We start from the raw sequence: 24,027 nt of genomic DNA on the forward strand, positions 1-24,027 counted from the left end.
ATCAATTTTCGCACCAACGTACAGTAAGGTAGCCTGTGGCAACAATCCATTCACCCTTTACCCTTGATCTAGTTTCCTACTAGTGAATATAAACCACAATATAATAATACAATTATTTGATGAAGCAGCTTAAAATAATTTGAATGAAATTTACAATTTCCGGTGGCTGGTGCGAGCTAAAGTGTTTTATATTGCCTATTATATTTCTTTCCCTGGTCATTCTATTCCAAAAAAAAGCAGTTACCGCTAGCATCTTGGAACCCGGTAAAAATGGACACCAATCTAACCTAAGACAGGCGCGAAGTGATAAAATATTTTAGGTTGAAACTTAGGGCAGCCCTGGAGATTTCAATTTGCGATTTCTTCTTTTTTTAGCATGGCAATCGGATTCTTGCGATACCGTTGTTACCAGGGTCGAGTTTATAAAATTTACATACTTGCTCTATTTTGTGTAAAATGTTACGGACCGGAACGAAATAAAGTAGATTCATTTGAAGTTGTAATCAATTGGGATTTAATTAAATAAAATGGTACGAAAGGAGACGATATGAAATGAATTGATTTAAAATAACGTAGTAGTAAAATCTGAGAACTTAAACAGGGTATTTAATAGGCCTTTAGGTTATAATTTCTTTTCAAGGCGCTTAATATTAGATAGGTCATGAGCTATTGAACGAAAGTGTAAAATAAAATGCAGTTCCAAATAATTCAATTGAGTTCTGTTCATATTCCTCACCTCTCACCTCACGTTTCAAGATGGGAAGCATTAAAGTGGTAATATCTATAAGGTAACTCCGATAAGCCGCGAGTTATCCACAGAAAAAAAAGTAGTTCCATTATGTCGCAACGCTAATTACTAAACTCCCACACTCAATCCGGACTGTTACATATTCGCAGTAAACTGTAACACCGGTTTCATTAGGCATTATTTAATGCAAATACTTTGCCCGAGAGCGGAACCTTCGTGAATTGAATTAAAACTGCGCCGTTCTCCCCCGCCATTGTAGCTAGCTCCCGCCAAATTGCACTGCTTTGACATTTCACTGCATTTTACGCGGCAACTTGACTCCGACGCGTACTTTTTGTTTTAAAACATTGTTTTCAATAATAACAGTGGTGCATATTATTATGTGCGACAGTGATAGTTCCGTGAAATTAAATTAATATTAAGACGTTCTTTTTGTGAGCTTGTGCAATAGTTCTGAAGTTTTTTCGCAACAATTTTTTGTATTTACATAAATACTGATTACTGAGTAAGCTTTTATAAATAATTATATTACTTTACTTCTGTTAGTTTGCTTATGCTACTCATGCCTTAAATAAGATAGTTATTTTTAGGTATACTCTACTGTTAATCAATTTTAAAAGATAATGTATATTTACGTAAAACAAAATAAATCAATATAATTTCTTAAATAGGTCTCTAATTATTTTTAAAGAAAATAAGTGGTCTGCTTTTGGTTGAAACGAACCTTCGTATTTGATTGTGACATTGGTATTTTCAGTTCTAGCTGTAGCTGCCCAAAGGCACGGAATTATTGAAGAAATAGAAAAAAAACTAAAATAGAATAAAAAAATTCTTCTTTAAAATTTCGTCCTCTATTTTTTTTTCTTCACACGTAATAAAAACTATATACACAACAACATGCTCCTTCTTATATCATTAGTATCATCAACAAGTCTTGTCCACGGCTGGGCATAGGCATCTCTCAAGAGGCACCACAATGTGCCTATTTTTACCGTGAAGTAGTAATGCATTTCGGTTTGAAGGGTTGTAACTATACTATACTGAGACTTTAGAACTTATATATCAAGGTGGATGGCGCATTTACGTTGTAGATGTCTATGGGCTTTAGTAACCACTTAACACCAGGTAGGCTGTGAGCTCGTTCACCCATCTAAGATTTAAAAAAATGTTTGGTCCACGGACCGTTTCATCGACATTTCACGTAAGGCCCATATTTATTACAAGATTTTTATCTGAACCCGAACCGGCGACCTCGTGACCACGGAGCGTGTTACTACGAGCGCAAGTTGCTGTTGATCCAATTACTCATATATTTGCATTATTTTATTATTTCGATTACGTGAACATATAAAATTGAAGAAACGCTTAATATTAATTAGTGATTGTAATACGGAGACATTTTCTTTTTTTTACTGCCTTTGGAGGTAGACAAGCCTTCGGCCCACAAGATGGCGAGTGGTTTCCAATACCAGGGACGCACAGCCTAGTCATTACCTACCGAAACATATTCACAAAACCTATACCTATGTATTGCAAAGCTAGGCGTTATTTATCTATATCGGGTCCGCGCGGGTAGGTACCACAAGTGGGGTTTGTGAACTAATTATTTAAAGAAGTTCCAAATTAAACAAACACACAGACAGTCATCGTGACGTTTTTTTAATACCACTATCCCCACTCTCGGTACGGATTACTGTTTTGTTTGTTAAACAAATTGGAACAGGGTACAAAACCACGATGTGACATCATAAAATAAGGGGACAAAATTTACAAATTTCATTCCATGGGGTCGTCGCGTCGCCTTGCGGGGGCGTGGAGCGGGCCTCGGGGAAACCTCTTTGCCCGGGCATCTAGCTCCCTGCCTATCGAGGCAGAGGTGTTGAGCTGCGGGTTGGTAGATGGCAGGCATGAAATCGTGATAGGTGGGACGATCTCTACTTTCTTCTCTTCACTCTTCACCCTTCTTTTTCTCTTCTTTCTTCGGGGCGCCCGCTTCTCTCCAAATTTTGTATTTTTTTTATTTTCGTTCGAGTCACACGATCAACTTGACTTAATCTATGTTATTAGTTAATCTAAGTTATTACTTCCTGTAACAAACATACGCTCGTGACCAGTGTGCTTAGTGCTAGTTTTTTAAGGTTCTCGATAGCGTAAAAGTGGAACAGCGCCCCTAGCGGCAAACGTAGGAACGCAGTCCAACTCCATACAAATTTGAGTTAACTTTTACGCTATTTAGAGCGTTAAAAAACTCGCACTGAGCACACAGGAAACCTGTAGGTAAACTAGTCAAATAGTCGTGAATAATAAACGGCTTCATATCAGTCGTAAAATTAGTTTTAATTATATCCACGTATTCTATTTCACAATATTTCTGACAAAGCCTTTGGTTTCATTACAAACGGCTCATTCATCAACCGGATTATCAGATTTTATGTTGCGCCATCTTTTTATTGTCAGAATTAATATTTCCATGCAAATATGTGTTTCACACGATATGATTAAGAAACGAATATAGTTTGGAAACACTTGAGTTGTGTTGCGATATTAAGTGACTATGTCTGTTGTTGTTATCCAAGAGCAACAGCTGTCGTTCGTGGCCTGATAACACAAACCAACTGACTATCAGAGCCAACAGCGGCACAGGTTCACGAAAGACCCCCACAATGAATATTAGACTTAAAAAATACAATTAACGTAATTACTGGTGATTTAGTATGAATTCGTCTGAAGTCGTCGTGGCCTAAAGGATAAGACGTCCGGTTCATTCGTATCGATCGATGCAACGGTGTTCGAATCCCGCAGGCGGGTACCAATTTTTTTAATGAAATACGTACTTAACAAATGTTCACGATTGACTTCCACGGTGAAGGAATAACATCGTGTAATAAAAATCAAACCCGCAAAATTATAATTTGCGTAATTACTGGTGGTAGGACCTCTTGTGAGTCCGCGCGGGTAGGTACCACCACCCTGCCTATTTCTGCAGTAATGTGTTTCGGCTTGAAGAGTGGGGCAGCCGTTGTAACTATACTGAGACCTTATAACTTTATATCTCAAGTTGGGTGGCGCATTTACGTTGTAGATGGGCTCCAGTATCCACTTAACATCAGATGGGCTGTGAGCTCGTCAACCAATTTAAACAAAAAAAAAATTTGGATGAGTAAGTATCACCGTCATGCATATGCGTATTTCTGCCACGAAGTAGTTAGGTTGGGCGGTCGCTGTACACAATAACTGGGAACAAATTACGCACGGTCATCCGATCCCCAATTACAATACCCTGTGTTATGGGACCCGAGATTGAGATACATACTATATAGAACACCCAAACAAAGAGTAAACAAACCTGTTCATTACACGAATGTTTGTCCCATGTGGGAATCGAACAATTGAGATTTCGGCCTAATGTGTCAATGTGGATGGTGGGGTTTCGTCCGAAAGACAAATTTACTTAAAAATGATAGATTTATTTAAGCAATAGCCCCGTGCCTCATTTCCATAGTTGCACATCGGCTTAATAACAACGAAATAGTACTTAAAATCCAACATTACACCATTGATCTCGTCAGATTTTTTTTTAATAAATGTCAAGGTTTGCGGTTTCGTAAGCGGTTTTGTCAACCTACCTGCCTCGCTCATTATGAGCTTCAATTATAATTATATAAATAGGGCACGTGACGAAACATGTTTCTCCGTCGCCAAGCGGCAGAGACTTGGGCCTTTTTTGGGCATCATGAGGCCAGTTCTTGCGGGGACACTGCAAGATTCTTCGGCGGTGGAATTAAAAAATGACATTAACCTATATAATGTATTTAAATGTGTATGTATATGTGTATAAATATTTAAAATTCAATCGATACGTACAGCGCGTGTAATTCGACAAAGAAGAGTTCGACGTGCAACCTAACCCATACATCAGTCCGCTGAGTTTCTCGCCGGATCTTCTCAGCGGATAGCGATTCCGATCCGGTAGTAGATTCATTCGGGAAGCAACTGATCTTCAGTTGTTAGGTCTCCCTCGGAGGTGCTCGGGTAGCTGCTAGCTAATCCCACCCCTCCTGGCCGAGTCTTTGCTCGCGCAGCTATCCTGGTGAAGCTGGAAAGGCCTCCAGGCTTTCAGTAATCCTTCAATCACAAAAAAAATATATTCTAAAGTAGACTAGCGATGTAAGGTTTTCTGAATTTTAACCCTGTCCAATTTTAATCCCTGTCCAATATTTTAATTGCTGTTTTTGTCGGCTTATTTAATTTAAAAATGCGCCATTCCTTGAGTTTGGGTAGCCCTTCCTTCAAATGATAACCAGTTTGTAGGCTTAGTGCGAGCTTTTTAAAGTTCTCGATATCGTATATTTGTATGGAGTTGGAACATTTACCTACGTTTGCCGCTAGGGGCGCTGTTCCTACTTCCTACAAATTTGAGTTAACTTTTACGCTATCGAGAACGTTAAAAAACTCGAACTAAGCACACAGTATAGTGCCTACGAGTCGCGACAACCGAAGAGAATCCAGTTATTTTATATTTAGCATTCGTATTGCCCAGAACAATGTGGCCTCAATCTCGAGTATTATAGCATTTACACACTTACCGTCTAGAGTAGCCGTTACTTAACGTATTCGCGTATATTGCTAAACTAATATGAGTGTAAGACCGTAGTGGTAAGTGATTCTAAGTGGAGACGTCTCTCATTAGTTTTGGGCTTATGACACAATTCACGCAATAGCAGCTAGGTTTTTTTATGGAACTATCGTCCGCACCATTAACAATGTCAAACCGTGAATTCTTGGCTGTTAGCTGTCAGCACTAACACTGAGCTGACCTCGCTCCGCGGTGATCTTCCCGGTATAGGGTACACAGGGAATATGTGACGAAATCAGGGTCAGAGGTACCTAGATTAATAATAACTAGAGGTCCCGCAGTAGTCGAAATTCGACTATAATTAATTGGAATTGTAAGTTTGTACACTATTATGATTGCATTTTATACTTCTATAATCACAAATTTCGCCAAGACTACACTATAAAAATATTAACAAAGACAAACAATATTTAATCTATTCTCAATTTGACCACAGACGTCAAGAACAAAAGCTTGACAACAAATAGTATGCATGCGTGTGTGCGTCACATACATGGTATGTAGTGTGTGTAATGTTTTCTTTATTGATTTAATGTATCTTGTATTGCATTATTTAAAAAAAATTAGCATAGTGCACTTCTTCTCTATATTCTCTATAAGTGTGGGAAATTTCATACTCCTCCGTCCGCGCAATTTTCGTAAAAAGGGATACAAAGTTTTTGCTTCACGTATTAATATATAGATTCGGTATTTTCTTACGGTTACCGCGAGTCGTTAATACAACATAAATAAGATAACTAGTCCCCCGGTAGTCGCAATTCGACTATTATTTTTATTCTTCTATAATTACAGATTTTGCCAAGACTACACTTTAGACAAATCTTAATAAAGACAAACTATATTTAATCTATTCTCAGTTTGACCTCAGACTATAAGCAATAAGAAAAGTTTGACAATAAATAAATAGTATGCATGCGTGTGTGTGTCAAATACACGGCAGTGTGGTGATTTAATTGCATAGTTTAAAATAAATATTAACATTCTGCACTCCTTCTCTATGGTACTCTCTATAAGTGTGGGAAGTTTCATACTCCTCCGTCCGCGCAATTTTCGTAAAAAGGGGTACAAAGTTTTTGCTTCACATATTATCATATAGATGATAAACTACTATTACGGTTTAATTGCGCGTCTTTTATTGTCATTTTATTTTTACCGACGTTTGCAATACATTAGTTTTCGTGGTCGCGGACGACTAGGTTGTTATTGGGCGACTTTTTAATATTGTCCTAACTACCCCATTAAAAAAACGCGAGATTAACAGGATAATAATCTGCCTTGCCATCCCTAGCCCCTGCTTACTTCCACTTAGCTGTGACAATGTTTAAAATTATTCAAATTAAAATTCCTACCCGTCTTCCTAATTTTATCCTTGGATTTTAGGGCGTATTGTAACCCCCACGGGTAGCTGTCCAGTATGTTGAATGGTAGGGCAGCTATCTTCATCCTCGTGTCTCAAAGTGACCAATAAACCAATTAAAGTGTACGTAGGGGTAGAGAACGTAGGCCATCGTTTATCCCGAACGCAATTGCTTCAGGACAGCAGTGGGTAAGCATTTTCGGCACATGTAATGTTTTACGAAATTAGTTTAAAAATTTCGTAAATGCTCCGCTCTTACCCTGACACTTGAGCGTCAACAATGACGAGGTCAATGACATTTAGTTTGCCAATCAATCTTTACGATGACACAACATACGACCGTACTCCAGCGGTGTCTGTATCACACAGGGGGCCGGAGTCTTTATTAAAACGCTTTTATTAGCTTCAGACGTATGTATGTTAGTATGTAACGGAATCTTTGAATATGATTTTGACCCCCTTCAAAACGACGGATTAACTGGAAATTTGGTATACTTCTTTAGGACCCATGATAAAACAATGTAAAATAAAATTGAAAAAATTTAAATTCAAGTAAAAAATTAAAAATAAATAATAGTTTAAAAAAGATAACAAAATACGCTTTTATCGAAGATTCAACTAAAAAAATAGAAAATAGAATTTAATAAATTTAAATAAAAAATTGTGTAAGAAAAAAATATTTTATTGTAAAAAAAGCGAGGGGTATCAGTAGTTATACATATTTTATGAACAGATGAGTAGAAGGGTTATATTGATAATATCCTGAAAAGCAACCTATACTTTTTAATATTATAACTGTCGTGTGTTCAGACCCGCTTAGCTGCTGAGCGCCAGAAAAAAGAGTTTTTCTGGCGCTGGAGTTTTTCTGAGAGAGGAAGGTCGCCATTAAAGCAATTGACACCTGTGTGCTTAGTGCGAGTTTTCTAACGTTCTCGATAGCGTAAAAGTTAACTCGTATGCGTTTGTATGCGTTAGAGTTGTAAGTTGGAACGTTTGCCTACGTTTACCGCTAGGGGCAGTGTTGAACGTTAAAAAACTCGCACTAGCACACAGAATATCATTTCATTTCTTGATTTACTGAGTTGCCGCTTGATACCAGAGAGTCCTTCAGCTTGTCTGCTTAATACAGCAATCATAAATATTTAATATTATCATATCATTAATCATATTTCACCAGTTTCTCCAAGTCTTGTCTATAAGGGTCAGGGTTTTATTCCTTGCTTCGTACACTCTTAGCCTATTAAAAGCCGGTCTGATGATTTAACCGTTAAGCTATTAATTGACGTTTGTGATGTTGAACATAGATAGCTGAATTATGACTATATCTATAAAAAATGTATAAAGTCGCAAAATCTTTGTTTTGGCTTGTAAGTACCCAGATAGTTCCAGTATACTCCAGTACAAACTGATAATTTTGTTTTAGATATCCGAAAAATGTATCATCCGGCCAGAAAAAAGTTGATTGATTTTTATTTATCAATTGTTTTAATTATGAGCGTAACAAGGACCGAAGCTAGATCCTTTCAGATGACTGCAAATGCCAAAACGAACGACGATAATTTGGATAATAACTTAATTGATTTCGAAGAAGACAACACATTCAAATTCAACAAAAAGTACGGTATAACGTCGTGGCACGATGACGAATATTTCAATAAAAAAACACACAGATACACTATTGTTAATGACATTGGCGAAAAAATATTCGAAAGTAAAAATAAAGCAAAGAATATTAGAAATAACGATGCTACTACTACAGAAGATTACAGAGTGATCCCACTGGAATTAATTACTACAACTGAGAATACGTTGATAAGTATTATTGAAAGTACTACAGAACAAGATTTGAGTGTTATTCCTTTGTCCACAACCGCAAAAGTACCTAATATAACAATAACAGACTCAATAACATTACCCGTATCTACAGAGTATCCTGAAACTACAACTATTGAAAAAATAGAAATTATTGTACAAGAAAAAGATACCGCCCCAGAAATTTCGAAGGAAGTAGAAGTAGATCTCAACAATGAAACTACTAAATTTCCGTTTGAAACAACAAGTGAGGTTACATTGGAAAGTGATGAAGTTAATGTTTCAACTGAGAGCTTTGATGAAACGACGCTCATAGAACAAATATCGAAAGAAAATTACAACAATTCTAAAGCACTAACTGAAATTTATAAATCTACAGAAGATTCAGTGATTAATACTACAGAAGATACTAATTTTAATGTAACAGATATTCATTTTGAGCTTTTAAACACTACAAAATTGGAAATAAAAAAAACGAATGAAAGCAGAATAGATGAAAGTAGAGAAACCGATGCAGATGTACCAATATTTACAGAATTAGACGCCGAAGAAGAAATAGATGTTCCAGAGGATTATTATGATACTAAAGATGTTGTTCCTACTACGGCTCCAAGGACCGATGCGTTATCAGTTATATTTGGACTTGCAGGGAGCGTTGTGGAGAGTGTAGTAGAGACTGTAGCAGAAAGGGTTGTCCCGAAGAGCGTTTTCGACTTGTTTAAGAGAATGCAGAGGCAGAGCGAAGCTTTAGAATCTGAGCGGCTGAGGAGTAAAGAGGAGAATGGTGGCATAGGTTGGTATCTCGATAAATGTATTATTTAGAGAATGAAGGTATATTAGTTTATTAATCAATCTTGGTGACTAATGTGAGGTAATGTATATCTTTTAGCTACATATTAAATCCAATATCTAGACGATATGATAATATGTGGCTGTATGTAATTCAAACAGTTTCCCATCTTGAAGTCAAAGTTTCGTTGTACTGGAATTTTAATATTATCTAATGTAGTTAATCTTCGCACCGGTACGCTTCATCTGACAGGACAGAACTAAGTTGCTTGGTGCAGTCCGTGTTGGCCCTAGACCGGGCCTAACACCACATATGTAACTTATCGGATTAATGTTTTTAGGTCAATTCACCCGGGGCATCATCAAAACGATATCAACAGGTATCTCGAGACCACTCAGTCAGCTGATGGCTGGAGCTAGAGATATAGGATCTCTGGACACAGATCGGGGATTCGTTTCCAGTTTAGCATCAGGAGTGACCAGTGTTGCCAACGTTGCCAACTCACTTGTCGATACTTTTAAGGATCGGGTGCAAGCTATCTATCCAGGTGAGTGGCGGTTACATACTTTACATACTTTTGCAGTCGCAACTCTACTGTCTCCTATTGGTGGTAGGACCTCTTGCGAGTCCGCGCGGATAGATACCACCACCCTGCTTATTTCTGCAGTGAAGCAGTGATGCGTTTCGGTTTGAAGGGTAGGGCAGCCGTTGTAACTATACCTGAGACCTTAGAACTTATATCTCAAGATGGGTGGCGCATTTACGTTGTAGACGTCTATGGGCTCCAGTAACCACTTAACATCAGGTGGGCTGTGAGTTCGTCCACCCATCTAAGCATACAATAAAAAAATCTCCGCTTCCATGGCTTTGTATGAGCAACCGCATTCCCTGACAGGGACGGTGTGGTGTGGCGACGGAAGGTCCGCGGCCGCGCGCTCTGGTGACCTTGGCCTCTTCTTCTTCACGGACACGTGTTGTCGGCAGCACGACGCCTGCAAGCTGTATATCAAGGCTGGAGACTCTAAGTACGGCCTGACCAACACCGGACTCTTCACAAGGTCAGTTCTGTTCGACAGCCGCTCTTAGTAAGAAGGTGACTCTAGGGTGGGGTTAAAGACGATCCAATTAAAATAAAACGTAATTAATTAATTATACGAAGGTTATTTTAATTGAACGCAACGTAATATTAGTTCATATAAGAGGTCAATGTCCTCGGGTGACGTGTGACGCAAGACACCTACCTACATATAATAATTTATTTGAGTTATTTATAACAAAACCTTACGTAAAAGTTATAATATGGTTCTTATAATTGTTATCCAAATGTCTTAAATAACTCTAGTAAAGTGACAGCTACGTATAAATAACATAAGCTTGAGGACTTACTTACTAACGTAATTAGTTACTTACTAACGATCGATGGGCTTATAAGATTTTTTGTTTAATTCCCAGAGTTACGAACCGACTAGAAACATTCAGCAAATGAATACAATTTTCCGCTAATTCCTGGAAGTGGTATTGCCGATGCGGATGTGTTGATTATTCAAATTCTTTTAGGCGTCTGTAAATGTTTATTTTAATATCGATTACATGAATAGTCCCCTAGCAAGATTCTTCAAAAGGGAAACTCTACACCTTATTTTAAGAAGAAAGTATATGAATTGTGCTAAATAATTCTGAGTCAGTAATAAATGTGACTAGGTGATAATACTACCGCGTGCACCGAGACATGATCAAATAGAAGCAAATCAATTGTGGCGTATTCTGTTCTATTAAATATTCACGTCTCTACATGCAAGCTTCTCTGGTAGAGTTCGTGTGATAGCAAACTTATTCAATTCACTGAAATTGTACGTTTTATTTTGACTACTGTGCAATACAATTGTACAAATTTTTACTGGTGGTAGGACCTCATGTGAGTCCGCACGGGTAGTTACCACCACCCCGCCAATTTCTGCCGTGAAGCAGTAATCCGTTTCGGTTTGAAGGGCGGGGCAGCCGTTGTAACTATACTGAGACCTTACAATTTATATCTCAAGGTGGGTGGCGCATTTACGACGTTGTAAATGTCTATGGGCTCCTGTAACCGGTCAACACCAGGTGGGCTGTGAGCTCGTCCACACATCTAAGCAAAAAAAAAATAGTTACACAAATGCGTGCGGCGAGGAGACAGCGGTCATACAAATAATCTTTTAAGCGCATCGCAAGATACCGCATTGTCTCGTGCTGTTAGGAAGTATTGCATAATTCACGGCAGCTCACGTTTCTCTTCAATGTTTTTGTTAGAGAGCCCTGAGCCTTTGAGAGCCCTGTGTGCTTAGTGCGAGTTTTTTAACGTTCTCGATAGCGTAAAAGTTAACTCAATTTTGAATGCAGTTAAAAAAGCGATGCGTTGCTGCTCGCAGGGTCTCGGGGCTATTGAGGTTTAGCTCCGGTCTGACGCACTCACACGCCGGGCTCCATTGTCATTGAATTATCCTCAATTTAATTCAGTTTGTACCATCAGCAGTAAGAAGTAAACGGTTCTAATGTTTCACTTTCTCGTCGCTCCGTTATGTAACATAGCTGTTACGTGGCCGGTGCGAACGTACCTGACAGGTATTCGAGAACCTGTCTTCAGCTGGTCTTTGAATTTTATCGTCTATATCAATGCTATTATCTCTTTAGAGCTTACAAGACCTGTCCGGTAATTATTGACGAGATAGTTCGGGCTCTCGACTCTGGTTTCATGGAGCCTCTGCTGTTGGTTTTTTTTCCCTGAAGCTGATAGCCTTGAGAGGCTATTTCAGCGTAACCTTAGCTAGTAGGTGAGCTCACGGGGTTCAAGCCGGAGTGATGCTAACACTGACCCTAGCAAGAGCTGTGCTTCGCAGAATCTACCACCGGATCGGAAACGCTGTGTCTGTGGGTTAATTTGCTCGTCGAGCCCTTCGCCGCAAGCGACGGGTTCGACGAGGACGGTGACCGGTGCTTGTGGTACCTAAAAGCACGTTTTAATGGATCGGATGGATCCGTAATGGCCTGTTTTGGACGACGTCGACTGTTTACTATTCGGTCTACAGGATTGGGTATAACAGCTGTTAGTTAGGCGTTATTTGTCTAGATAGGTAGGAGATCTTTCGAAGAACCCACAGCAAATGCCAGCACCCACCACGGAACATGAGTTCAAAATCACGATTGTGATGTAAAACGGTGTCCAAACAAGAACACATGATTGCTTAGCGGCAGTTATATGCAGGGCACCAGTACACCTGGCCCCAGCTTCGACCTTGAGCAGAACGTTGTCTTTCTTAATTCCTGCTGAGGAATCACGCAATTCGTTCACGTTTGCGGGAAACGTGTCCGAATTCGCGTACTAACCACATTAAAAACCGAAACATTCCACAATCTACAGCTTTGAGCTTAGTAAAGTTTGAGAAGCACACACGCGCCGGCACCAACCTGTGGTGACAGCGGCGCCCCGGTTCACAGAGGGCAGTGCCACCACCTCCCACGCCCCCAGCTTCCACGCTCCTGGTCCCCGCGCCCTGGGACGGAGCCACTACAAAATACCGACCAACTGATGAACATTATTCCCCATGGTCTCCGCAGGTCGCACTGCAGCTGCGACGTGAAGTTCCGGGAGTGTCTGAGGCGCACCAATTCGCTGGTGTCGGCCCAGATAGGGCTGACGTACTTCAACGTGCTGGGGCCGCAGTGCTTCAGGCGGGCTCACCCTATCGTGAGGTGCGCGAGGAGGACGCGGTGAGTGATAGACGATTATCGCATACAATAAAAATCTCAAACTAAAAACGCATGACTGAACCTTAATTGGACATTTCTATTTTCGATCGTGAACAAGTTGATTTGGTTTTAGCAGATCAATATCTGATAATCTTTGTTGTAGCATTACTGGCCAGAGATGCGAAGAGTACGAGTTGGACTTCACCAAGCCCAGGATGTGGCAGTGGTTTGACAACGAGACATTTTAATCTGCTGCTGCCGTAGTGGTTCGCGGAACTAGCAAGAGATGGCTCTGTTTTACAATAATTGGAACAACATCTGCTGCCGAAAGAAATTAACCCACCGGGTTGAGCGTGGCCTACTGTTGTCAGTAGTACAGTTGCCAACTATTTCTAAGGACTTTTTCCAACCTCACCTCTAACTTCATTCAGGGGGAGTTGCACAGTTGGATGAAAGCGGTGTCTCAATTAATTATATTAATAATCTACCACCGTGTCCAGTACCTCAAATATGTCAAGAAATATTTGTCTATAAGGGCAGATACAATTTATGCTCTGCTCGTCTTGAGGCACGGTGTCAAAGAATCTAATGCGAGAAGCAAAACCCTTGAGATGTAATAATGTGATGTTAACGGACCTATGTCGGTCGCGAGACCACGACTTCAGGGGACTTGTCGTAACATTACGCTTACCGCTTAACAATTAAAATAATCGAAGCTCTCGACTTACTTATCGATTAATAATTACACTTTACTATATTTATAAAAAAGTACAAATTGTTAAATGAAATTGGACTTTTATTATAGATTAAATTAAATTTATGCAAAAATATTAGTCTGTTATATTATTCTGTTGCGCCCCCCACCCCTCCGACCCCCTCCAGCCCTTGAACACAGTGTATGTCGGTCCTCGGTCACGAGAGGGCGCGGGATCTTCTGTACCTACTGTTCATATAAGTTTAATTCGATCCCCGTGCACCTATTATTGTATGATTCGTTGTGGATACTAGATTAAATGTTTTTTTTTGTAAATAAAATCAAATAATTCCTTTATTTAATAAAACATCATTTAATATTTCTCGAAACATTACACTTCAGACGACAAACAAATACAATTCAATTGATATAACGCTATAATATAACACACTCAACTATGAAATTACATTGAAAACGCAGAAACCCACCATTTTATTTAGAAGAGTGCTCATAAACACACAGCGTTGAGTTGAGCGAGTGCTAAATATTTAAACAACCGGAGAAACTAACAAGAAATCACTTTTATAGTGTGAATCATGTGTGAATCAATTATTTTTAACTATACTTGAGACCTTAGAACTTATTAGATGGGTGACGCATTTACGTTGTAGATGTCTATGGGCACCAGTAACTATTTAACACCAGGTGGGCTGTGAGCTCGTCCAACTGACTAAGCAAAAAAAAAATCATTCATATTATTACAATGCATTCAATTAAATTAATCGTCTCAGTAAAATTACTTATTACGTTACAATCAGTGCAATAAAGTGCCCGCTGTTTTTTTTCCAGATTTATTGCATAACTGGGCGGCCAAGCTCGAGGCTCGCTCGGTGGTATATGTTTACCAGAGCCCACAGAATTTTTATAAACCGAATGCCGTTACCCGTCTTGAAACATGAGGTTAAAGTGTCAAGTTTGCAGTTTAGCTTCGTGGCAAAAATATGCATCGTGCCGGTCTAACAATACAGCCTGCCACCAGCAAATTTACAAATTACTTTAAGCAAAATGTTTATATTTGTATTTATTATATATATCCATTTATGTTTTTTATATATAATGAGTGATTGAAAATTATAATTGAAACTTACGCGTATTCTAGAGTTCTTTAAATATTTGGCACTCTCCCCGACTTTTAAATAAAGGATAATACATAAATATCTAATAGTATTTAAAAACCATTTTAGTTGAAATGCTCCTGTGGGATAGGATTATTGTTATTGTTATTTATTGCTGGAGAACTAGCTAACACTAGCCGTAGCAAGAGCAGTGCTTTGCAGAATCTTCCACCGGATCGGAATCGCCACCCACTGAGAAGATCCAGCGAGAAACTCAGTGGGTTAATTTATACAAAATCTACATCTATATCTCTTGAGTATTATTACACTGAATCGATGTATCAAAATAATTTTGAATCTGACCATGGAGTCCTCAGAGCGTCATTTTTAGGCTTCTAACGTGATTTTTTTTATTTTCAATCCGTCTTGGAGTTCAGATATAAAAAAATCACAAGTACTGTACTGAGCATTCAAACTAAAATAGTTCTTAAAAGCAAGTACATAAAACACAGTTCGTCACTCAATAAACATAGTTTAAGTGGCGTCAGTGTTGCCAGATGCAAAAACGTTGATACATCTTTTTGATTTATTTTTTGTGCGCTAACTTTCAGAAATAAATTGTATATTAGATATGTTATTAGTTATATTGATTAAGTTTTTAATGAAATGTCTTTATATATTGCGGCCATTTTATTCAACTATGTCGAGTATGTGATAAGAAAGAATGAAACTGTATAGATAGAGTTTGTGCTGGTCACTGTTCACTAGACGCTTCACCGTCGTAATACATAGAAATAATTTTATTTTGTTTACCAGAGCTATAAGGTCGGGTATTCAATTAAAACTATATGGCAAAGGAATTAGTGCAAAATGTATATTATTTCATTCGGGTTTCTCGTGGTTCGGAAATAATTACTAAATTTTTCTGATATGGTAATTAATATCGTGTTTATTATTTCCGACGGGTCTAATCATCTACGGCTGTTGTGGTCAGATGACAGAGTGGTTATTCGTTATTGAATTTTATGTTAACCACCGTCTTATTTATAATATTAGAGAAATAATAAACGATAAATTAAGCCATAAAAGTAGTATAAAATACTAGTAGTCTAAATTAATTAGGTATCTACTGATTATGGTAGTATCTGCGACATCTCGACGATGACTGATCATGAGCTGTGGTTCTTGGTTAAAAAGCAGACGGCATGAAAATGGCAATGGAAGTTTCCTTGCATTGAATAACTACTTGGCAATCTGGAGCCTTCGGGACCCTTATGACGCGCGGGCTTTGTGGCGAGGGAACGCCAGGGGCGAAGCTATGGGATTTTAATTATTGTTGTAGGAATTAACGAATCTTCAGGCTTAAACATGTAATATGGCTTACTAGCTCCTTAGCATCTGTGAGAATTCACATGGGAAATTCCGCACGGGTAGGTGATACCGCCCCGCCTGTTTCTGCCGTGAAGCGGTAATGCGTTTCGGTTTGAAGGGTGGGGCCTTAGAATTTGTATCTCAAGGTGTGTGGCGGCATTTACGTTGTAGATGTTTATGGGTTCCAGTAATCACTTAACACCAGGTGAACTGTGAGCTCGTCTACACATCTAGGCAATAAAAAAAAAGCCTCTGAGTGTAGCTTCTCGGGCTTTCCACAACTTATCATAACGACTTAACACTATATAAGTGCTTTCGAAGGCTAACAAGTGTTCAATGTAGCTCACGAACAAGGTCATCGTGATCAGGAACACGACCCGCTCTCTGTATTGTTTCAATGATCTTAGTTGAGTACCACCGACCTTAGAACTCTGATACGGTATTGAAGATCAAACGTTACGACCATAATGTTTATAAAAATGTTAAAGTTAATTTCACAATCGCCAAGACAATGGACTTTGAAACGAAATCCTTCATAGATGTCCTTGAAGAATGCAAAGACCCGTAAATGTTGAGTTGAGCGGTCTCTGAGTGAGTATGTTCAATCGTTACAAGTATCATTAACTATCATTCAGTTTAAAACCTTGCGTCTTGGAGATTGTGACTCTGATATCAGGTATACTATGCCTACACTACACATTGGATTACAAAATATAAATATATATATTGCTCTAATGGTCCTAAAGGATGTAGGGCGTGGTTTAATAAGGGATTAAATAAAATATCCTTGAAGCGTTTCATGCTTTGAACATCGCCAGTTCCACGGTACTAATTCGATTTTCCTTTTTTTTTAAACTAGTGTATGTCAGTTTTCGCTATGAGATTACTCTTTATTTGTCATGAATTTAACTCATGACCAGATTATATTCTATATTAATAGTAACATGAAACGTTGACTAGTTGGGAGGGTAGGGGTGAGAAATAAGGATGTGTGCTGGAGATATAATAAAGGAAGGACACAGCAGTAGATCAGCCATCGCTTTCAACGCTAGTTGCAATCAGACTTGTACATTAGCAAAACAAATTCGCATCTGTGAATTTAATTCGTCACAATTTCTTATTGTCGATTCCCTGCTCGATCGCGATCATTGCGATAATTACGGATCCATAACTTGATTTTTGACCAAACACTATCTTTCGCCTAAATTTAATGTAAGCTCATCTACGCCTCTACTGCTGATGGACCGGGATTCGCCAGGACAGTCCAAGGGTGAGGGATGAGTTTGGTGTTTTTTATTGGACCCTGGGTACTAAACATTAAACACGAACGATGAGTACTTTATAAACACACGTATACTACACTATAAAGCTAACCTCCTCATGATTATCCTAAAGGATCAAGCTAGTTTAATAATACTCCAATAAAGTAACATCAAATTGATACAATAATACTAATGTTACACTAGTAAATCTATAAAATGTTTTAAAAACATGGCCAGCGTCTATCAGATACGCGCTCGCTAATCAAAAAAGAAATTCTATTAAAAAATAAGGCAAACGGGTGTCACGGAGGGACAGAACCAACCTTCCAACGTTGAGGCACTCCGAGTGCGGTCGTCCGGGGCCACATCAGGAACGGACACGTCCACATCGACTATAATCGAGACAGCGGCCACTGAGCTGTGACTTTACGCTAATCAATTTGACGTTTTCAAACACAGGCTTCCCTCGTACTCATATAACACGATCCGTATCGTGCTATATCGAAATCGTGTTATACAAAACAAGGTTTACAATGTAAGATCGAAGCCTAGCCTTTGTTATATCGAAACCGTGTTATACGAAGCCTTCAAATATAATAATATAATAATAAAAAGCCGTGTACCGTGTTATATCGATACAAATGTTTTAAACTATCATGTTATACGAGGGACGCCTTTATATTTTAAATCAAAAATAACTTATTTAGTATAGATACTTAGCGTTTACTGAATTCACTAATGTCACAAGAAAACTATGTCGTTAATTTGAGATCCGTACTGACGTGTATCCACTTCAAGATCCCACAGCTTCAGATCGAGTGCTGTGGCCTTGTCTTGTGATATTAAATTCAGTAAGCGATACTATGTAACAAAATAAGCTATATCTCAATAAATAATGGAACGTCAAATTAATTGTATTATTATCTTAAGCATATTGAGAGTCGTTTTAAAGAAACGAAACATTTTTGAAGTAATATATTATGATACTTAGAATTTTTGAAGTGAAACTTCATTAGAATCGTTGTGATTTCAAACTCTATGAAACGGAATGAAACGAAACGAAAAAATAAGTGCGCCGCGATTGGCTTGCCGAAGCGGCTCCGAGCGGCGCCGACAAATCACGAAGCGCTCCACGCGGTCTCGCGTCCCCGACTAGTACACTGTGTTTTTGATTTTTTGTATCGGCGTTCGTTCACAGATGATTTTTGAGCAACATAGAATTTAATATAAATTTTAGATTTAAGTTCACCGCTCGACCGCTTCCTTGGAACTATCTTTACATGACGCGACAGTGTCAACAGATATCAAATATAAAATACTCAATACCCATAACCGAAACAGCTTAAAATCTAGTTCGTTTTTGGAGCTCTGGACCCAATATTTTAATATAATAATATTATACGAACCAAAGAAGCAATGGAAACTGCACAAAAATTCTAACTTTTAGTAGGAGATAATCGTTCAAACACGTGATTCATATCGTTAAAACAGTCGCTTCCGTCAAAGGAATATAAACAAGACTATAAATTATAAAATAGGTTTGTGTTGTCCGAAATTGAATCTTGATCGATCACAAATAATTTAGGTATTAGAACTAGGGACAAACACAAGTGGCACACGCCGACCGTGTGTGTGGTTGACTACGTCATATGTGTGTAGTCGCGGGCAAGGAGCACGCACGCTATCGGAGCGAGTCAAGAGACGCTTCCTGCAGTTTCCTTACAGCATTCTGGCTGCTTCGTAATGATGTACGGTTATTATATCGAAAGGTAAAAGGCTATTTATTTTAAGCGACATTTCTCTTAACACGCGACATTTATCTTTGTAATTATAGGTCCGTTTTATTTGGTACTAGGAACCCGCCCTCGCTTCGCTTCGGAAACTGTAATTTATTATTGATTTCTCCACTATTTAATGGATGTTATTATCCATATAAACCATCCTCTTCAATCACTCTATCTATTAAAAAAGACCGCATCAAAATCCGTTGCGTAGTTTTAAAGATTTAAGCATACATAGGGATATAGGGACAGAGAAAGCGACTTTGTTTTATACTATGTAGTGATTACCATCAACAGTTCGATGTTATTAATTGAAATTCAATTATGTTTACCCTATTCAAATAGCTGAAGAAGTTTGTTTTTGTTATAGTGTTTTTTCCAAATTTTGACCTTTAAATGATTCTCCTATAAAGTTATAAAAATTTCGCTTTAAGAAAATAGTCTTTCACCATTCGATATGAGTATTTAAATTGCACTCAACAATAAAGTACAGATACTAGATACGTATTAGCTGTTAATTTTTGTTCATACTAGGTACTCCTTTATATTCTGTCACATTAAATCAAAGATACGACTGTTGATATCCTCGTTTGTCGTAAGGCTGCGTGTGTTATTTACCATTAATCTATTTATGGGCCAGCATCTTGGCTAGAATCAAAAATATAACTTAACGAAGCAGTTTTATTTTAGTGGCAGAGAGTAAATTCGCTTTCGTTTACAAACGCAATAATGTTTTCAGGGATGTCTAACAAACGTTCATATTTTCGGCGTATTGTTATTTTCAAATTTAACTCACAGACAGTTACCCGGTCTGGCACTATATTATCATTATCATTAACGAACCAATATCTATCCGTTAATGTTCGTATCGTTTGAGAATACATAATCAATTGAACGTTGCTGAATATAAGTGACGTTATTAATTGGTAATTGCATTGTAAATGCTAATACTTTTATATAATATAATAAACTTTCAAAATAAGTAATGAATACATTAATCACTAGCACTCGGGAAACACTCGGGGATCACATACATTCACTAGTCTAAATAGTTCGTTAACTTAACTAATTTAATACTCATTAATACTTTAGCATATTGATTTCAAGTTTTATTCCGATAAATTTTTTAGCAAACAATTAAGTTCATTGTAAGAGCCTCTTTCAAATCCAAACGCGGAAGTCTGGAACCAAGGAGGCACATCAAAACATGGCTGGAGTTCTGGGATGAATGTTTGGGATCGGGAGGAGACAATTAGAATACAGGGGCATGCTTTAAACCAATGAATATTTTTCTTGATGTACATTTCAGATAGCCAGATTGCTGTAAGCCACTCGTCTTTGGTGGTCGTCGTACCCCTTTACGGAACGGACCTCCGGGCGAGTCCCTCTGCCCAGGCATGAAACACCCTGCCACACAGGGCAGGGGTGAGATGAGCTAACGGGAGGAAGGGGGGATGTGAGGTGCTTGTAGTTCACTGACACTGTCTACACAATTGATAGGTTCGATTTAGCTGCACGTGTAAACAGTTCAGTGATTTCATTATGTATATTCGCAAGTGCGTCTTTTTGACTAAAAGCTTGAGACGCGTCGCACTAGTCCCGTGGTCAACTCACTTCATTAATACGATACTTTGATTTGACGGAGGCTCTTAGTTTGTCACAACTAAACAAATATTATACCTAGTAAAAAAACGTATTAACTAATATCGAAGATGTGAAATAACAGGTAATCACTGATTTAGATTATTTTGAGATCAACTGTTATTGCGTATCTTTTTTAAAATAAGAAGATCAAAAAATGACAGTGACGACATTGACAGTTGGTAAAACTACAGGAGCTACTAAATAAAGTAGCTCAAAATATTCATTTTGGTTAAAGTAAAAAAAAGGTTAATAAATTATATCTACTAAATGGCGTATGGTCGGTCATTGGAGTAACACCGCCATTTTTTTTTTTACGAATTTTACAATTTTAATTTCACACACTTCACGATAACGTCATGGCGTCACGGTGAAGGTTTGCTTACAATTCGCCGAACCCATTTTCTTCCCTTTTGACAATATACGATTTAAGCACAGTTTTTATTTACGTACCATTAAAATTTTTCTTACCAGTGGTCATCCAAATAGCTTTTAATTGTAATTCTTCATAATTCAATAAATAAAAATTTTAATTGCAGGGTGGTAATCAATATTATTATATTCTGATTAACATTACAGACCTAGCTCATTTAAGATGAGGTTTTCAATCTTTGAGCCCGTGCTTAAAGAATATTTTGTTGAATTAACAAATTCAAGTGACGCGCATCTTAAAGAAGAATTCGTTACGGAAATAAACATGAAAATATTCCAGAATAACAAAATACTGAAAGGTCCATTAATTTTAGAGCAAAAAATTTCACAGAACCTCTTTTTTGTGTTAAGCGGTCCGAATATACCTATTTGAATGTTCAGACCGCAAGTTCCAACTATACAAGGGCAATGGACGAAAGTTAATTAATCTCAAATCAAGCTACCTGGATTTTAGGGTTAGGATTGTCTAAATTACTTATAACTTTATTATATTGTGTATTTTTAAATTGGACAGATTACGTCATGAGCTTTTTGAGGGAAGACGCGTTTTTACGCGGTCTGGCAGATGTAACAAGGAAAAAAGAGGTATTAATGCAAGCGGTCGCGCCCGGCACGCACCCGGCATCCTACGCCGGGCTGCAGCTATACCGTTGGGAGCCTCGCCATTGCAGCGTCCTACTGGAGGTCTACCACTGTACCAAATACACATGTTAGCGTTCTACACAAAGTAATCATTATACTTTGTGTATTGTATCAAGCAATTGTCCAATTTAAAAACACTTATTACGGATTTATGAGTCCAATTTTAGTTGGATGAATGCCATTCTAACTGTTCCGCTATGGTGAGCAGTACTGGGCTTTCAAAACGACAGCTTAAATTTCATTAAAGCACAGCGTCCGCATACATATGTAGCTTTCACAGACGACGTAGTAGCGGGCTTGTTTGAGCGGGACTGCTATAAGCTATATCTCACATACGGTGTTATATGGTCACTTAAGCAATTTTTGTAACACTGAACTGAGTATGAGAAAATACATTTTTTAATAATTATTAATGGGACGAGAGTGATGTTTGCTTTTACTGATGAAGTTTGTAGTTAATTTTATTTCTATAGCTTAGCAGAACTATATAAGAATTATGTAATAAGATGTTGAATTTTCCAAAGTTTCTCATGAAAAATTATATTTTTTATTTTTATTTTTTATTGCTTAGATGGATGGACGAGCTCACAGCCCACCTGGTGTTAAGTGGTTACTGGAGCCCGTAGACATCTACAACGTAAATGCGCCACCCACCTCGAGATATAAGTTGTAAGGTCTCAGTATAGTTACAACGGCTACCCCACCCTTCGAACCGAAACGCATTAGTGCTTCACGGCGGAAATAGGCGGGGTGGTGGTACCTACCCGTGCGGACTCCCAAGAGGTCCTACCACCAGTGATAATATAATTATATAATATAATTATAAGATAATATAATTTGCATAAGTGACGTTATCGCACCGTATGTGCGATATATGCCCATTAATATGTTTTAGATACATCGTCTACATACATACACGTCTGCAGACATAGACACCGAACAGTTCTCGAAGTCGAAATCGGTATCGTGCAATATCTAATTGATTCAATTAAATAAAGTTTTCTTTTATTAGATTAAACAGAAACTTATCTTATCGCTTCGATTTATTAGCAGTTCGTAAACCGGTAATGTAAAGCGAAGGATTGGTCACACGGGGTCGTTGAGGACGTTGACTTTATTGCGTTCCATTGCGCGTTTTCGATTTCGAGAGCTGCAACAGTGTGCGGGTGGGGAGCGCGGGGGGGGGGGAGTGTTTGGTTGGGGGGGGGTGCTCTCAGGCGTAGTTGGCGGCGCAGTCGAAGAACGGGAAGCAGGCGACGGGCTCGGCGACCGAATGCTAGAGGACATGCAGGTTCTCGCACGACTTCGACTTGGAGTCACGCGCCCACACGCGCCCCAGAAGACCTCGGACCTGACGGTACATACCGGATCGTTCATTTTAGGGACAAGGTACACGAAGCAACTCAATAGTCTCAAATATTATATGTAGTTACAAAAAACAACAAGTAATGCCATAAAGTGTCGTCGTGGTCTAACGGATAAGACGTCCGGTGCGTTCGTGTGCGATGCACCGGTGTTCGAATCTCAGGCGGGTAGCAATTTTTCTAATGAAATACGTACTCAACAAATGTTCACGATTGACTTCCACGGTGAAGGAATAACATCGTGTAATAAAAATGAAACCCGCAAAATTGTAATTTGCATAGTTACTGGTGGTAGGAAGGACCTCATGTGAGTCCGCATGGGTAGGTACCACCACCCCGCCTATTTCTGCCGTGAAGTAGTAAGGCGTTTCGGTTTGAAGGGTGGGGTAGTCGTTGTAACTGTACTGAGACCTAACAACTTATATCTCAAGGTGGGTGGCGCATTTGCGTTGTAAATGTCTATGGGCTCCAGTAGCCACTTAACACCGGGTGGGCTGTGAGCTCGTCCACCCATCTAAACAATAAATAAAAATAAAAGTGTATTAGGGCTATGTTTGCGTCCAGGTCCAGGAGACCGTTAATCTTGTGGGTTCTGAGAAGTTAGTTGGACTCCACAGTAGTGGCCACTCCTCACAAGTATTTCGCAAACCAATTATCCA

At 38.6% G+C, this 24,027-nt stretch overlaps 2 protein-coding genes across 2 annotated transcripts in view; one reads left to right on the forward strand and one right to left on the reverse strand.

The window, feature by feature from the left end:
• The first annotated feature begins 977 nt into the window (after window positions 1-977).
• On the forward strand, window positions 978-13,896 carry LOC101737302 (uncharacterized). Its single transcript, XM_004927268.4, has 6 exons — window positions 978-1,253; window positions 8,165-9,346; window positions 9,684-9,890; window positions 10,239-10,401; window positions 12,935-13,087; window positions 13,230-13,896. Exons 2-6 carry the CDS (start codon window positions 8,176-8,178, stop codon window positions 13,312-13,314), a joined length of 1,779 nt encoding a protein of 592 aa, XP_004927325.1. The 5' UTR covers window positions 978-1,253; window positions 8,165-8,175; the 3' UTR covers window positions 13,315-13,896.
• Window positions 13,897-14,113: 217 nt separating this feature from the next.
• Window positions 14,114-24,027, reverse strand: part of LOC101738532 (uncharacterized) — a 121,024-nt gene continuing 111,110 nt past the window's right edge. The window contains exon 12 of the mRNA XM_062674426.1: window positions 14,114-23,355. Within this exon, the coding sequence (XP_062530410.1) occupies window positions 23,281-23,355 (75 nt within the window). The 3' untranslated portion in view covers window positions 14,114-23,280. The remainder of the gene's footprint in view (window positions 23,356-24,027) is intronic.

The sequence above is a fragment of the Bombyx mori genome, chromosome 20, assembly GCF_030269925.1.
Source record: "Bombyx mori chromosome 20, ASM3026992v2".
NCBI lineage: Eukaryota > Metazoa > Arthropoda > Insecta > Lepidoptera > Bombycidae > Bombyx > Bombyx mori.